Here is an 18,058-nt window from a genome sequence, read left to right as displayed (position 1 = left end):
TTTAATAGCCAAAGTTTGCATTTATGAAGAGTGGGGCATGACAAAAATATTTTGTGGACTTTGTTATTTGAAACTTGTCAATCTTGTTATAATAATGAGTATGTGACAACTCATTCCTACTATACTATTCACAATATTATTTTATACTATATGGTACGATTTGTATACTTATTATCTATGGGAAATGACTGATTGGGCACCGGCACCGGCCTCCTGAGCAAGAGAAACTGCCACGTGGAGAGTGGACAGAGGTGGATGATGTTGACGCCGACGGGGTCCATGATTAGTTGTGAGGTTTGTTATAATATAATAATATAAGCTTTGATGGCAACATGATTTTAAATTTTATAATGATAAGGAAGAGGCTAATTAAGTAAGTAACTAACTAACCCAAGCGTGCGTGTTAACAAGATTCTTTTAGTTTGATGGACATTGGACACAAGGACAAGGCACTATCTCTTTCTTCATTACAGAAATTTCAGTTAAAGGCTACTACGTAATTCGGTTGCATAGATTTTGTGCAAGGAAAAAAAAAAGAGAAGGGTATCTTATTAGGTTGATCGAATAGTCAGTTTCTTCGTCCATTTATAGATTAACTTGCTTGGTGTGTATTTTCATATATTTATATCTCAATAATAATGTTAGATTAATTTAATTATTATAATTATGTAAAGTATTACTATAGTGGAATTTCACCAACTCAATATAGTGAATTCTATAAGACTTGAAAAATATTTTAGGTGAATACCAAGTACTTTTAGTAAATAATGGTCTCATTATAGAAAATAATTCAAATTTTGTTTCCATTATCGATGTAAGAGTTCATCGTCCTAACTATAATGGAATGATAGCAACAAAGAACATTGTTTTCCGTGGGGAATTTTAATATAGACGCAAGTGCACAATCTTTTTCTTGAATGCTTCGAAGTCAAATGTGATTTATGTAACTTCAAAGTGATCCATTATATGGCAAAACATAGTTTAGTTCCTTCTTGAAATATGTTCCTAGCTGGCTATACTTTGGATATCCTACAGCTTTCAGTAGTGTGACAAAGAAAACATACTCGTTTTCTTGAACCATTTGTCATTATTAATAGCATTAGTATGTAGAGGTGTATAGATACTCGTTTTAGGGAAAATGACAAGGTGAAATATGATTAACTCAAATTCACCATTATATTGAGTTTCATCTTAATTTTTGTATGTACTTAAATCTTCTTTTATCAGCTTATACTTATATGAGCTCCTATTAGTACTATTCATCATTTTTAAGAAGTCTCTCCATGTGTTTGTCAACTTCTATCCCCATATATATCACATAGAGAAAAAAAAGCTTAATAAAAATATACATAAGAAAAAGGGGAGAGAGAACAAAATCATTTTGTCTTGTTCAACAAATTCAAATGATGGATGGGATGAAACACTGACCTTCTTAAAACAAGAGGTACTAATATTAGCGAAGATCTTTGACTAATGTAGATGGAAATAAATATACCATGAGTTTGCACTATCATAGCCTCAAGGCTTGTGATTTTCTTCTTTGATTCACATGGGAATGCGTTTGCGCGTGGAAATAGTTTGTGATGCACGTGAGGTGTTGGGATTCATAGGCTGTGAGTATTAATTAAGAAGTGGACTACTACTTGTCCAAGCATGACTCATGGGGGATCTACACCCTACAGACTAGTCTTTCATATAATATTGTTGAGATTTGGCCCTTTACGGCCATCAATATGGAAGCCACCAAATCAAATCGTATTTGTTGGGGCCTCATATTATGTGTTTCACATTATAGTAGTTTACTGAACAACCTACAGAATTGATGATTCATATTTGCACCGTGTAGTTGGTGGCAAATCCTATCTTTATGGTTGTTTCAACACCTTAATGTTAACATTAGATGCAATTCTTCATTCGTAAGATCTATCTCAAGAGCAATGATATTTGAATCCACTTTTGTGGATTTATACCACTTTTTAAACCACAAATGAAGTTAATATAAAATTAAGTATAGCAGTTCCAGAAGATGGTATATACATAATACACTACACACTAAAAGATCCAGTGCCTGAGAAGATAATCTTCTCTGGTTATAATCAACTCATCATATATGACAAAATCTTATATTGCTCAATCTACACAACTTGTATATAAAGTCTGGACTAAAATCCCTACAGATATCTGGACACAGTAATAATTCTAGAAACAAAAGCAAAAATGATACTTGTGAACCACCCTTGTAGCCATACTAGTGATTAACAGTACCTAGAAAAGGATCACAAATATCATCACAAAAGATTAAAGAAATAGATAGATGGATAGACCTCCAAAATACTTGTTTCGTAGAAAGGGGCAAAACACAGAATTTCTAATTTGCCCTTGGGGTTGCCCATTCAACTCTTAGGATGAGATTGTCGTACCCATAACCATTGAGTTTGTTGATAGCTCTTTGTGCATCTTCCCTGTTCACAAAGTTAACAAAGCCAAACCCCCTGCTCATGCCTGTCTTTTGATCAATAGCCACATATACTCTGCTCACAGCGCCAAAAGGGCGGAACAGCTCCAGCAAATCAGGCTCTCTGGTGTCCTCCGAGAGATTGGTGACCCTCACAGAATTCTCATCATTCCTACGCTGCCTCATATCCGATCCGCTCCTCTCGGCACCCGCCCTCATACCAGGAGGCACATATGCTCCCTTGGTCGAACCAGATGCAGGAGTCGGGCCATCTGAAGTTGGAGGCCTATCGACAAATCCCTCTGTTGGCTGCACAAGGTCCTTGTAAGGACACCGCGAGGTCCAATGGTCACCCTTCTTCCCACAAGTCCTACACACCATAAGAACAGCACCCTTGTTGATTTGAGATAGTGAGTCTCCAGTAGCCTTTGGCTCCTCTGATTTCGCACCTGTTTAAAAAAGAGATATATGCAAAATTACTCTAATATTAATGATAGATTAATCCACAAAAGAAATTTGTCTTGTCCCATTCATTAGCTACATTTCAGCTCAAGTGAATTATAATAGCACCTACCACAAAGGTGAAATGCCACTGTTAATGGACTAAGCACAATCATACACACCATAGTTTCTCCACCTAGGAACCCTAATTCCTATTTCGTACTTAAAATCTACGAATGCCATTAACTTTATAAGGTTTAAGTCAATTCAAATTATCCAGTGGCTTATCTTAAAAATTTGAACGAATGTGGAAGGCTAAAGTCTAATTAACGAATCATGTGATGAGTTAATCAAAGCAAACCAAATCAAAGTAGGCACACACAAAACCCTAACTAAACCCTAGAGAGAGAGAGAGAGAGATACCTAGGGGCTTGGGGCGCTCAAGGACGATCTCTTCAGTAGAGACCATGGTAAGGCGGCTGCCGACATCCTCGTGAACGGCGTCTCCGAACTTTTGCCATTGTCGGCGGAGGACGGCCTGCTTACTGAGGCGGGCATTGGCGAGCTTGCGAACGCGAGTAGTGGTAGTGATCTTGAGTTTGTTGCCTTCGTCGTCGAACTTGTACTCTATGACCTTCTTGATTCCGTTCTCGTCAGGACCTATCACCTGCTTCGGCGGCAGGAGGAAGTCAAGGTCCTCGCCGTCATCCTCCTCCAGCTCCCACCACCTCATCTTCCCCTTCTCCGCTTGTGATGCTGCTACTTCCTCCTGTGCCGTCGCCATCGATTCTCTCTCTCAGGGAGTCGACTCGCTCTGACTCTTCTGACTTGGTTGTTATGTGTCAGCTCCACCGCCAATATGGCAGACCACAGAAAAGGATCAGACGCAGAAGGAAACGAACGACGAACGAGGTGATTGTGAAATCCTGCTTACAGTTTTGGGCCAATGAGGCGGTGCAATACATTTCCCTCTCTTTTTTCCAAGGAATAATATAATCGTGGGCTCATACTCAGGCCAAAATCTTCCATACCCAATCAGAACAATATTTTTGGGCAACATTGGTGAAATTCATTACCAAACATCGTAGCTGGGTTAGTCTAAAAATAAAACAAACGTAGAGGATGCAATTGAGGAAAAAATATGATAAATATGTGAGGAGTGTGTGGGTGTGTTGTGTACCTAAGATTGAGAGTTGTCCAATCCATTGGGGTACTTAGGATTGAGGTTGTCCAATTCACCGACCAAAAAAAAAAACAAACGTAGCTGGAGACTTGGAGCCTTGGAGGAGTGCACGCAGCAGGTTTAATGATCAGCCTCTCCCAATTAGCCTTAACTCACATACTATATCTCCTCTTTTCTATCTTAAAAGTCTTGGATTTAAATTTTAGAGATTACAATAAAAAAATTTGATAAATGTATAGAATGTATAGATGTATTATGTACTTAAAATTGAGAGTTGTTCAATCCATCTAAAATACTTAAAAATAAAAATTGTCCAATTCACTTGACAAAAAAAATAGCCTCCTATTTATTGAAAATCAGCATGTTATTGAGATAATAATTAAAATTATTTAATTTAATTTAATATTATTTATTTATTTTAAAATAATTAATAAATATAAAATAAAGTAATTTTAAACGAATTTGAACAAATTTTTATTGTTTCTTAAATATATTTTGGATCAAAAAATAAATTCCAACAACATTGGAGATTAACTGTCTCCCGATACGTAAGTATCAGAAAGTTTACGCCTAATGACTAAACAAAAGGGTCGTTGTACCAAAAGTGGAAACCAAGAACTCATCTAGTGTCCGTAAGTGTGCAACTGTGGGTACATTGTATACTTATGACAATTAAAAAAAAAAGAAACGCCGATAGAATTGAATTAGTCATAGTGATTAATGGTAGATATGCCAGTTGTAGATGAGAGTTGAATGCATAATTTAAGACAAAATTGCAATAGACTAACTATTTTACTTTTTACAGTATCTTCTAATTCCATATATTCTTATATCGGAATTTTATTTAAACAGTATAATCAATCACAATAATTAATAACAAATAGGAATGGAGATATGTGTGCTGTAGTTTTAAAACAACGTGCAATATAATTCTTTTAGCGATTTTTTTAATACGCTCTTTAGTTTGTTGCTAGTTGTTAATCAAAATGAATATTGATAACAGTATGAGCAAGAAAATAAAAAGAAAATATTATACGTTTTAAAGTTTGATAGGTTTAAAGTTTGAACATTTGCATTGAACTTTCTTTCAAAAAAGACAGAACAAGAAAGAAGTTTGAGAGTGAATTTCAATAAGCAAATAAAGTGAACTTGGGCCAAAAGAGAAGGGTTCAAAATGATTTCTTAACTAATTGACCTATTTATAGAGCAAACCATAACATAGAACATGAAGATATACTGTTTTTGCAACTAGATTTTGCTTTACGTTTGGAAGTTTAGAATTGTAGCATGTGTTTAGATTAAATTTGTAAATGAAAATTTGTATAAAATTTAATTTTGTAAAAGCAAGTTGGTATTAATATAGTTCATGTTTGATAATTTTTATATCAAAATGAATTATAGTAAATTAAATATTAGTTGGGTTATATTATTTAAAATTTATTTTAGATAAAATTACTGAAAAGACATAAATTTAACTAATTATTTTATAATTTTATTTTAAATATTTAAATAAATTTTAATAATATTTTTTTTTAATATTCTCAGTACTCTTTAGTACTCTAATAAAATTAATAGAATCATAATATAAAACACAAAATTCTATATAAAAAAATAACAATAAGGGTAAAAAAATTCATATGAACAAAGAATAATAAGAACTCTATAAAAAATAATATGCATGAAAGAGCAATAGAGAAAAAACATTATAAAATAACAACAAAATTCATGATATAAATAAAAGACAAAATCGGTAAATAAAAAATAAATTTCAATTTAACGAAAGAAGTGAACGCAATAATTTTTAACTTTAGGTAAACGCTGAGTTGAAAAATAGAATACGTAATTTTTAGCTTTAGGTAGACGTAGGTTGGAAGATAGAATTACATTTGCGTTTAAAAGAAAAAAATAGACAAACAAAAAAGTGAAGCTTTCAAAAAAACTAAACTTGTATTTAATACTCCAAAAACTAAACTAAACACAAAGAAATCCATATAAATAAGAGTGAGAATGGAACTTAGACTCACTTCAAATCAAACAATACAAATGATGTGCGCCAACAAGGAATAGGAATCAAGAATATTAGACGCGCAATGGGATAAAACCATCCAACCAAAACTAATGTCACCGAATTCTTCTAAATAACAAAAGCTTAAATGTCCAAAAGAAAACACGTTGTTGACAAGAAACAGCTAAAAACACACAATGACACATTGAATACAAAAAAAACACATTGAATACAAGACATTTTTCTAATTTTACCCTCAGGATGAGAATTCAAAATTCTAATTTTTGCAAGGGTTCCTAAGAATTTGCTCCATCATTTTTTCTTTTGTTCCCTGCTGAATTCAATTTCTGCACTCTTGGATGCTTTCAACTTTCTGTACCCTATATCAGTTCCGAATATCCTATTATAACGGAAAAAATGTCACATTAACATTGTCAGCCATAAGAAGTGGAATATCCAAGGCATTAACAATTCATAGTCACACCATCTTATATTCTAAACAACAATACCAATACATTTAAAGAACGTTGAAAACTTACCGATCCATGTAAGTGAATGTTGATGAGTAGTTTCCAGATTTGGTGTACAACAACCGGTGATGATAATCATGAAAATCAGCACTAAAAGTGAAGAAGCAAGGTTTTAACGAGCTTCGTAACTAAATATACCAAAAAAATGATGATGTCAAGTGAAAAAGGAACATGACACTCACCCCCCGTACAATGGCAAGAAATTTGAAGGACTCCATGGGAAATGGTAACCACAATGTGCCTCAACTGTCTCAAGGACTCTAAGAACCATCCATAGCCAAAGAGTTATCAAATGAGGCCCAGTGACAGCAGGACCAACAATGGTAGCAAATCCAAGGAAAAGTATCTCCGCAGGATGAGCATATTCAGAAGTAAGTCCAAATGGTGTAGCATATCTTCGCAACATAATGAAACACCTTGATAGTTTAAGTAATAGGGAAAAATAATTCATAAATACACATAATATTAATACTTACTCATGATGAACACTGTGTACATGCTTGTACAACCATTTTGTGTGCAATACCCTATGCCCCCAGTAGAATACAAAATCCTCCAAAATGAAGTAAAAGATTATTTGAGCTAGAACTACTCTCCTGTTAAACCAAAATTCGATCTTTCTAAGTAAGCTTTCAAGAAAGATATATTCTAAATGTTCACATAAAATTCCTATTTTAAAAGTCATTAGGCCAAAATAACCAGAATGTTCCAAAGAACCTGAAAATACCAGGATGGAAGTGGAAGACTACTCCGCATGCCCATGTATGTGAAGACAGGATATGAAAAAATCATAACAGGTAGGTTGACACCGAAATGATACAACAACAAGCGAATAATACATTTTCCCTGAGAGGAAGGGCTATTAATTTTTGCCTGCATGAAAACAAGTATTAGCAACAATTGTAAATCTTTGCGTTGATCAGACTATACAGCAAATGAAGGAATATGATCGGGATAGAGATCTAGTGAGCAGCATATCAAGCATATGCAATGGAGGAAACAGGAATATAGGCACAATAGAAAAGTTTCAAATTCTCTCCCAAATTGGATATAAGTATATATCATAATGAACTAAATGGCTTCTCAAAAGGTTGACATTGTTTTAGTTTTTATGAAGCCAGAATATATTATTTTTTGGCACAATGTCAAAACAGAGAAGAAGCAAATAATTGGTATCAAGAACAAAGAGTCATCCTATGACTTGGGTCCAACAAGACCAAACAACTACATTGTAGCAGTTCCTTCTGTAAACAAATTACTTAAGGTCCTTTGGAGAAAAACATGAAAACAAAACACAAAGCACCTAATATCTAGCTTGGAGGGGAAAAAAACACTAAACCAATCCTACACTTTAAAGTAGAATAAGAGAAAACCTGAATTTTATACTTGGTCAGCCACCCAGCCCTCTCAAGCCATATAAAAGGGAGTCCAGATAAGAAGAAAACACTTTCGTGTAGAAAGAAACTGCCCAAACATGCCAGCTGAAAGTCGCTGAAATGTGTGATCAAATACTGAAATTGCAGCACAGAAAAACCAATAAATTCCATATCTTGTACCCATTGCATATTTAAAAAGAAGTAAAAACATCAATTCTTCTATCATCGTAAAATAGTGATCTACAAAAAATATGACAAAGTTGTGAAATTTTCATCAACAAATTGTTAATTAAATTAGTATCGCATGGAATTGCGTCACTCTTCAACCTCTTCCAAGGATTCAACCATCACTATAAAAAAGGTGAGATTCAAAAAATTTATTGTAGGTGAGTGAATCAGAATCAGCTCAAATCTTATGTTGAGCATCACTTCAACTGTATAATGCTTTCAGCTGTCATAATTTCTTGGGTCCTTTTTGATAATTATTATCATCTGAGCAAGAATTAAGGTGATAATATAATAAATATTAAAATGAAATATCCATGGAGTATGATCTAGCAAGCATTATGCACCAAAAGCGTCAAAATCAGAATGCAATCAAACACCCATCATGGTCCCTACGTGACAACGCAGTCCTGAACAAACGCATAATATCACACTCACACACACCATCATCAACTCGCTGAAAAATATAAATAACTTTTTTTATATAAAAAGGAAAAAAAAAGATAAGTTACTGTATCTGAAATCGATGATTACTGAAAAGTGAAAACGCATGTAAAAAGACAAGATCATAATGCCTATAAAAAAATGAAAAAATTTAAAAATAAGTAAAGAAAAAGGAGCGAATCTAGTACTAATCTAGGAGGAAGAAACGGAGAAGAAGGAAGAATGCGAAGAATATAGAAACTGAAAGGGATAAAACAAAATGAAAAGAAATAAAGAGAGAATACCTGCCAGGCAGATTCGATGACGGATGCCATAGTAGAAGGCACTAGAAAGTGTAGCGTGGTGGAAAGTGGTGAAGAAAGAGAAAGAGAGTATAAGTGAGTGAGAGAGCGAGATGAATACTATGGGTGGAAGTGAGGTAAGAAGAGGCCAAAAGGAAGGATGTAGATACCAGCGAGGAACAACCACTAGTCTAAAGACGGAGAGATACACATATAAATAATAATCAAGACAGAGTGGGAATCTCGATCTTCCCCATCTCATGCTCGTATATATAGCATTTTTTGTTTTCATTTTATTCTCTGCTTAGGGGTTGTTTGAACGCTATTTAAATGATTTTTTTAAAGATATTTTATAAAAATAAAAATAATTTTATTTTTGGATATCTCATATAAAAAGATATTTTTATTTATTAATTATGTTTAAATAAAATAAAATAAAAAATTTTTTTTGTTTATTTATTATATTAAAAATATTTTTTTAAAAAAAAAGATAGATAGTGTAACTTTTCAAAAAAATATATTCTTTTATTTTTCTAGTACTTTTATATTTATTATTAGAAATTTATCAAACACACTAAAAAATAAAAAAATAATATTTTTTATCAAAATAATTTTTTTTAATTTAATTATACTCAAACAAACACTTAGTACTTAATGTACTCATTTTTTTTATTTATAAAAAATTATATATATTATTCTTGGGTATATCAAAATAGGTATACTCTGTTCTTTTTAATTAAAATTTTTAGTTTATAATATTAAAAACTTTTTTAATAGATTTTATTATTAAAATAAAATCAGTGTATCTTGTATATAAAATCTATTAATTTACACATATTACTAATTAAATTTTGTATTAAACAACTTTATTTTTTTAAATATTATATGTATCATATATTGTGGTTAATTGATAGTTTATATTTTTTATAGTATAATTATTTTAATATTATACTCTTTCAATGTTTATGTATTTATATAAATATATATAATTAGAATTTTCTATTTAATTTAAATATATTTACACTCAATCAACACTGGAAATGATAAATTAGATATTGTGATTTTTTTAAATTTATTGAACTCTCGATTTTATAGACACGGCTCTTCAAAAGCTATAATAATTTGGTTTAATAAAATAAAGTAAAAATTGCTCTCAAGAAAAAAATATTAATACATTGTAAATATATATATATATATATATATATATATATTATTTTTTTTAACTTTATGTGTGTAGATAATATTTTATTAGTAAAATATTATATTAGAAAAGCTCTATTTCATAGAGGATTCTAAAAAATCCCTAAAGAATCTCTAAAAGTTAAAAAAATGAAAAATAAAAACCACTCAAAATGTTTTGGTTTACTAAACAGCAAAATGGAATATCAACTTCTATTTATTTTTTTTATAAATAAACGTATTTTTTTCAAGTAGTAATACCAAACTTATCTCTAATGTCATTCATAAAGTTGTGAACTTGTTTATATATCATGTTTTTTCTTTATCTATTTTATCAAACAACTAGTCATCTTGTTAAACTTTATTTTCGTATCAATTAAGTATTTTTCTTAGACTAGGATGATAATGAAAATTCTTAAACACGGTTATTTTGTAAAAATGGATATAAAAAATACTTTTCTGTCATGAAAAAATGATGAAAATGAAAAAAAAAATTCAAAGTATGAGATATAAGAAGAAAGACGTAATACGGTTGCTTTCTATTTTTTTCAGCAATTTTTGTGAAAAAAATACTTTGACCCTAACAATATTAATTTAAAATCATATAAATTTTTTATGAGTAAAGTATCTTTTTGTCCTTAACGTTTGGGATAAGTTCTAAAATTGTCCCTAACATTTCAATCGTCCTATTTAAATTCATAACGTTTCAAAATTGACTCAAAATTGTCCTGTCATTAAGGATCTGTTAACATAATTGACGGCGGAACAAAATTGAGACGATTTTGAAACTTTAGGGACTTAAATAAGATGAAAACGTTGGGGACAAAAACGATACATAAAAATAAATTTTAATTTTATCTTTTAATAATATCAATTTTTTACTATACATAGTATTCAATTATTTTTTAATTACATCTAGGTAAATTACACTTAATCACATTACTTTCATTTTAAATAAATTTATTTTTTTATAATTTTAATGAATTTTGATACATTAGAGACAAAAGGTATAATTTATATTTTATTGTACATATATATTATTTTTTTCTTTTTCGCAAGTTTATATACTAGTCATTCTACCTTTTGTCTCTAATGTATCAAAATTCATTAAAATTATAAAAAAATAAATTTATTTAAAATGAAAGTAATGTGATTAAGTGTAATTTATTTAGATGTAATTAAAAAATAATTGAATACTATGTACAGTAAAAAATTAATATTATTGAAAGATAAAATTAAATTAAAATTTATTTTTATGTATCGTTTTTGTCCCCAACGTTTTCGTCCTATTTAAGTCCCTAACGTTTCAAAATTGTCTCAATTTTGTCCCGCCATCAATTCTGTTAACGGATCTCTAACGGCAGGACAACATTGAGTCAATTTTGAAATATTAGGGACTTAAATAGGACGATTTAAACGTTAGGGACAACTTTGAGATTTACCCCAAACGTTGGGGACAAAAACGATACTTTACTCTTTATTAAAAAACTTTTTAAATAATAATAAATATTAGTTTTATAAAATTTTATTCGTAATTTACGCGGATTTTAAAATTTCACAAAAAAATTTTAAGTATAAAATCAATTGCAACCATCATTATCACCAAATTTCTCATCATCATCATCATAACTTCTAGGACAAGTTACTTATTTAAATTGTTTGAAAATCATAATTACCAGAATACAACTTTTTAATAATGCAGACGCAAAGGTAACATTTATATAACTATAGAAATTGCGAGAGGCTATAGTGGTTTGGGGGGTTGAACGTAAATTGCTACAGGGTGTAGCAGTTTACGTTGAAATGCGTGTGGTCAGAAACCATTACAGGATGTATTCTGAAAGAATCTGAACCTGAAGAAATCGCAAGAGACTAATGATTTCTTGAAAAATGCGTTGTTGTACAAACTGCAAGTGGGTGTCGCAGTTTACATGTGCTTATAAAATCGCTTTAGACAATAGCAGATTCTTTATTTGAAATACAAACCAAAAGTTAGAGAGGGAATTTGGTTTAAAGAGAGAGAATTGTGGATTGAGAGGAAGAGGAGGCTTGGAGAGGATTTGGCCATTTGGGATTTCTAGAGGAGCCATTTTCAAGTGGGACCATGACAGACGAAAGCAGTTTGTACCGGCTCAACGGTGTTGCTCACATTGCCTGCGGCATCAATGAATACTTAAGTTTGTTTTCTTTCAAGTATTAAAGTTTATAACATAAAATGTGTATTTAGGATATAGGAATTAGAATACAAAATTTAAGGTTTATAGTTTAATATTTGAAATTTAAGATTTAAAATTTAAAATTAAGAATTTAAAATTTTAAATGTAGAAGGTTTGTAGTTTAGTATTTGAAATTTAAGATTTAAATTTTAAACTGTAAATTTTAAAATTTAGGACTTATAAATTTAAAAGTTGAAAATTTTTTTACTTGTTCTAAAGTATATTAACATTTGTTTTATATTTTTATATGTAAAAGGTCATACATATTTCTCTATTTTAATAAAATTAGACTTAAAAATAATGTTAAGAGAACTATATTTAAAATTTTAGTTAAGATTGGATACATAAGACACTCGTAGCGTTTGTATCGGATTATAAATTATGGTTTAGACTTGTAAGTATTAAAATTTAATTAGGATGTGGTTATTTTTCTCACATCATGCAGCCAAGTAGGTGTATTTATAGTGTTTGAAGGCAACAGAATATGCCTTTTTATAAAAGGATCATACCTTATTTGGAGATAGCTGGTTTGTACCACTTGACTACGCTGGACATGCGTTGGTTCTTGTTGGATGAGCCTCTGGTCAGCGCATTCATTAAGAGGTGGCGTCCTGAGACGTACACTTTTCATATGTTGTTCGAAGAGTGCACCGTCACGCTGCAAGATGTGGCAAATCAGCTGGGGTTGCCCGTTGAAGGGAAGGCTGTTATTGGGTGCCTCACAGACATCGATCAATTTATGGAGGATGGCAGACCGGCTTGGGAGTGGTTTTAAGAGTTATTCGACAAGCTGCTGCCGCCGGATAAGGTCAAGCAGTTCACAGCCCACTTCACATAGTTCCATGAGAGGTTTAAGGTGCTACCAGCTAATGCGATTTAGGATACTGTACGCATATACGAGTGCAAAAGAAATGGGCAAGATATTCGAGTTTTCATCTGCGCAATAGCCAGAAGCGAAGTATCACCATACTTGCCATACAAATGAGTACCGTCGATACTGATCATCAGTGGCTTGCAATGTCGAAATGACTCAATACAAGGAGGAAATGTCCAGAAAAAATGATGAAAGTACACGGTAGATTTACCAACTCTAATCGGAGAAGTCTTCAACAGCACAACGGTTCCCTCCATGGTGGACTGCACACCCAGAATGTAATGGGACAACATGACATAGGACTCTTCCAAATCTCCGTAGATCTGTATTACTGCCTTATATTTTGCCATCCAAACCTTCTTGTAACTAGTCCTGAATCCATAGGTTGCTTCGGTAGCTTCCTAAAACACCTTTATCGTAATATTTGCATCGGCCCTAACCAACGAAAATATTCTCGCATAAATGAAATGATAATCAAGCTGTCGGTGATCGCTTGAAATCGAGGTAGCCAAGCAAGTGTGAGGTCCGTTGTACCTTCTAACCTCCTAGGTACTCTTTCGTTGCCGAAGTGTGATGCGAATCAACCACGTGCAATCTTTACCGAACTATTTGCATCTTCCATGGTACTTAAGATGATCTGACTCTATCACCCTATACTCAACTCCACGACGAAAGCTATAATCCTTTACACTCAACACAACTCCCTCCTTACTTTGGAAAGATTGGCCAATCTAAAATTCCATAGTAGCATTTTTCTCATGCAATCCTTGACTCCTAACAGTAGGATCTATGTCTAGTTGTTGGCTGATGTCTTCCAAATTTAGGGTTGAGAAGTGTGGAGGATGTTACTGTGTGCTGAAACTTGACGGCCCTTGATGTGTCAACGGGTTAGTTTGGGTATCCTCATCATTGTCCCCAACAATGTCAACAAGTTCTTCGTCCGAATCATCCTCTCTTCGCATTTTCAACCCGATCTGGTTCACCTTCACCTGCAATATCCGGAATCAGACGGGGTAGAACAACTTCTTCTCCCACTTTGTCCCACACACACCCACCTTTTGTAATATAGTGATTTTTAGCTCTAACAACGTATTTGATGACCGGATAAAAATACTCACTGGTTCTCTATCAGTAAACTTCACACCGTGCCTTTTGTTTTTTTGAATTTTTTCATAGTGATGTACTAGAGCTAAAAAACTTTTCACTCTGCATTTGTGAAAATGACACTATACTACTTCACCATTGCCTCATACTGAGTATTTATAGACATTAACTATATAAAAAAATCGCTGCAAGGTCACACAATTTCTAAAACCACAAAATTGAGAAGAAACCGCTATAACCTCTCACGATTTTTTTATGGTTCAGTTTCCTCAAAAATTGCTACACCCTGTAACAGTTTTTGACCACACGTATTCCAACATAAACCGCTACACCCAATTTACGTTCAATCTTGAATCCACCATAACCTTTTGCAGTTTTTATAAAAATATAAATGTTGCATTTGCGTGTGCAATTTATAAAAATTGTATTCTAATAATTTTGATATTTGAACTAGTTTAATTAAGTAATTTGTCCTAATTTCTATTTTTATATATTATTTCAATATGCAAACATACTTTTATTATTATTATTGTCTTTATCATTATCTCTTTTACTGTCATCAATATAATAATATCACCATTCTTTTTTCTTTTTTCTTTTTTCTTTATTGCTATATTATTTTTTATTTTAAAAGATTTTTAGGCTGTAATTACTTTTTTTTTATGATATCACTTCGGAGAATAATAATTCTTCTCCACTTAACCTTTGAGAAAATTGAATTGGATTTTACTCAAGAAATAAAGTGGATGTTGTCTTCGTCTTCACTATCTTATAGTGTCATCCTTATGCTTAGACCAATATTATGACTTACTTTATTACTACTAGTGTATTAATAAATGTGTCTATTGATTTATCTTTTTATTTATTAAATATATGTAAAAATAATAAAAATAAAATTAGTTAAGATGATGAGTTGTTTATAATTTAAAGGTTTTGAATTCAAGTATTTGATATAATATTTTTTTCTAAATTAGATATAATAAATTAAAGAATATTTTAAAAAAATAAATTATTTTTTTAATATTATCATTATATATTGTATAGACGTAATAATAGTTAAAATTTACATTTGACATCAACAAGTAAACTTTTCTAATTTAAAAAATTTATTTGCCCAAGAATAATATATGTCCTACCTTTGTCTTTTTTTTTCTCTAAATGCTACATGCTAATAGTTCAAACAAAGTATAGGAATTGAAAAGGAAAATACAAGATTTGAATTTTAAAAAGTGTACAAATAACTAATTAAGCTAAGTTATTAAATATTAAATTTATCCTCTCTGCAGCTGATTTTGAATTAATTTGTTTAATTTGATTCCTAAACTACATATGATGATGAATAACTTTAACCATTGTTCATCATAAACTTAATTGTTAGATCATTTGTGTTATCAAATTCAATAACAACTTGATAATTTTTCTCTTATTAACCAATGATAGTATGAATTCATCATCGCCATAAAAAATAAATGAGGAGTGCCAAGAATAGTAATTTTTGTGATTTGTAATCATCAAATGATCATTAATGATGATTTTAATGGTATGAGATTGGTGTGAGATTTCATCAATAATTCATTTTTCTTATTTTTGTTATTTGTAGCCATCAAATAGTTATTAATGATGATTTTAATGGTATGAGATTAATGTAAAATTTTATTCAATGACTCATTTTTATTTACTGATTACATGCTGACTAGAATTTAATAAAATTGCTGACTTTTTCAAAATAAATCATAGACTTAATTATTACTCCTTTAATACTTTCAAGTTTCACCGAAAAGGAGAGAGTAAAAGGTGGTAATTTATATATCAGGAATACAACTCTTATCTTAAATTGTAGTTTGAGATATTTTAGGGGTTGAACCAACCAAAGTTAACGTGGAGGTTTCATGACCAATTGAAACATGTGGGGGTTTCATCTTTTATGCCAGCACTTGTAAATTCAGCAGTTGAATTAAAGACAAGATTCACCATTTATAAGAAATTAATTTAGTCATTTAAAAAAAACAGAAGATTAACTATAATATAAGTTAACTAAGCTAATTTTTTTTAATTTTAAATTTTAAAAAATTAGAATAGTAATTTTTTTATAACATACCTATTTTTTTAATTAATTAACTAGAATTTACTTCACTTTTAATTAGTTCCTTAATAATACCGTTTAAAAAAATCAGAGATTATTTGATGAGCGCTGAAAACTTCATCATCAAATTGCACATTACCTAAAATCAATAATATAGCTAATTAATAGCATATCGAAATTGCATTTGATTTTCACATTTCCAATAATCAAACTACTGCATTCTAGTAATCAAACTCAATTATTCATCTTAAAAGTATTTTCCTTAGCTTTTGTGATAAATTGATAAAACTAATAAGCCGGTAAATAATATATAATCTCTTGCATGATTGGTCACGTGGCAGGATGAAAAATTGCAAGAATTAGTGTAAAAGTAATACTAAGAAACAATTATAGTTACAAATTTTCAAATTTTAAAATTGGTTTGTTCATTGGTGGGATAAGTTGGCAAGGACAGGTCATATAATTAATGTGCAAAGAATCAAAGACATAGAAATTATAACTTTTCATCCCATAAACATAGAGAAATCAATGAGAACCTTTAATTGCTGAAGGAAAGAGTATTCTCTCAGCTATAACTTCTGAGTCGACTAAAATTTGTAGAACTGAAATTTTAAATATTATAATAAATAGAAGAGTGGTAGAGACTAGTAGATTTTATAATTTATAATTATTAATTAGTTATTATTAATATTTTTAATGGTATAAAATTATATCTAATAGTACGAATTTTTTTTATTAGTTAAATATTGGCCAATTTTAATAAAAGTGCTAATCCTACACTTTTTTAAATAAATAATATTATTTCTAATAAATTTTTAAGAGAGAAAATTTAGTTAATTTGTCAGATTTTTCTTTTAGAGAGTATTACCAAAATGAATGTTAACGATTTTTTTATCCCATTTTAATAGTGTTATTTGTGATGAAATTTTTTAAAATTATTTCAAAAAATATATGACTAAGTTCTCTTGTAATTCGAAGAGTTACTCAATTTTATATGCAAAATTTTAAAATATTATAAAAGACTTTCAAACAACATGTATGGGTAATATTAGGTAGACAAAAAAATAGCCAAAATTTGTCTTATTAGCATTTATTAATTGTCGTAATAATTAATAAATACTAAATAAAGTAAGTTATGGCTGTTTTTGGTTTATTTTCTTTGGTTACCAAATATTGCTGTATCCCGTAATTCATTGAGTAATGTTAGGTAGACAAAAAAAAAACAGCCAAAATTTACCTTATTTAACATTAATTATCATAACAATTAATGAATACTAAATAAATTATAGTTGTTTTTAACTGATTTTCTTTAGTTACTAAACATTTCCGTAATTTACCTATGTAAATCTCTTCTAATTGACATTAAAAATCTGATAAAAAAAAGTCGCAGATCATTTATTGGTACCATACCTTACGTGAAGTAAATAGTATTTGTGATTTTCTTACTAAAAAAACAGCACCTCCTATTTAGTCTTTATTTGTTCGACTATCTCCTTCTAGATATTGTGCAAGCTTTAGCATGAAATCATTTTGACACTTTTACTTTTAGATTCAGACGAAACTAGTTTTTGTTTCTTGTTTTTTGTCCTTGACCCCTTCATTTTCCAAAAAAAAAAAAAGACTGAACAAGTTTAGATTTTTTCTTTTAATTAATATTGTAAT

The 18,058-nt window shown here is 30.6% G+C and overlaps 2 protein-coding genes across 4 annotated transcripts; both read right to left on the bottom strand.

Moving 5' to 3' along the window:
- Window positions 1-1,988: 1,988 nt before the first annotated feature.
- On the bottom strand, window positions 1,989-3,964 carry LOC130970796 (uncharacterized). Its single transcript, XM_057896986.1, has 2 exons — window positions 3,320-3,964; window positions 1,989-2,904 (listed from the first exon to the last, which is right to left on the bottom strand). The coding sequence occupies exons 1-2, from the start codon at window positions 3,678-3,680 to the stop codon at window positions 2,369-2,371; spliced, it is 897 nt and encodes a 298-aa protein (XP_057752969.1). The 5' UTR covers window positions 3,681-3,964; the 3' UTR covers window positions 1,989-2,368.
- A 2,080-nt stretch (window positions 3,965-6,044) lies between these two features.
- LOC130967902 (methylsterol monooxygenase 2-2-like) lies at window positions 6,045-9,205 on the bottom strand. 3 transcript variants are annotated; one of them, XM_057892947.1, is made up of 7 exons: window positions 8,944-9,205; window positions 7,988-8,125; window positions 7,342-7,487; window positions 7,091-7,210; window positions 6,797-7,009; window positions 6,624-6,704; window positions 6,045-6,484 (listed from the first exon to the last, which is right to left on the bottom strand). In XM_057892947.1, exons 1-7 carry the CDS (start codon window positions 8,971-8,973, stop codon window positions 6,397-6,399), a joined length of 816 nt encoding a protein of 271 aa, XP_057748930.1. In that variant the 5' UTR covers window positions 8,974-9,205; the 3' UTR covers window positions 6,045-6,396. The 3 variants fall into 3 exon arrangements, with proteins under 3 accessions (XP_057748930.1, XP_057748928.1, XP_057748929.1); XM_057892945.1 differs by lacking the exon at window positions 8,944-9,205 and adding an exon at window positions 8,318-8,654; XM_057892946.1 differs by lacking the exon at window positions 8,944-9,205 and having other exon boundaries at window positions 7,988-8,305.
- Between the last annotated feature and the right edge of the window lie 8,853 nt (window positions 9,206-18,058).

The sequence above is a fragment of the Arachis stenosperma genome, chromosome 3 (assembly GCF_014773155.1).
Source record: "Arachis stenosperma cultivar V10309 chromosome 3, arast.V10309.gnm1.PFL2, whole genome shotgun sequence".
Classification (NCBI taxonomy): Eukaryota; Viridiplantae; Streptophyta; class Magnoliopsida; order Fabales; family Fabaceae; genus Arachis; species Arachis stenosperma.
This window is presented reverse-complemented; position numbering and strand designations above follow the sequence as displayed.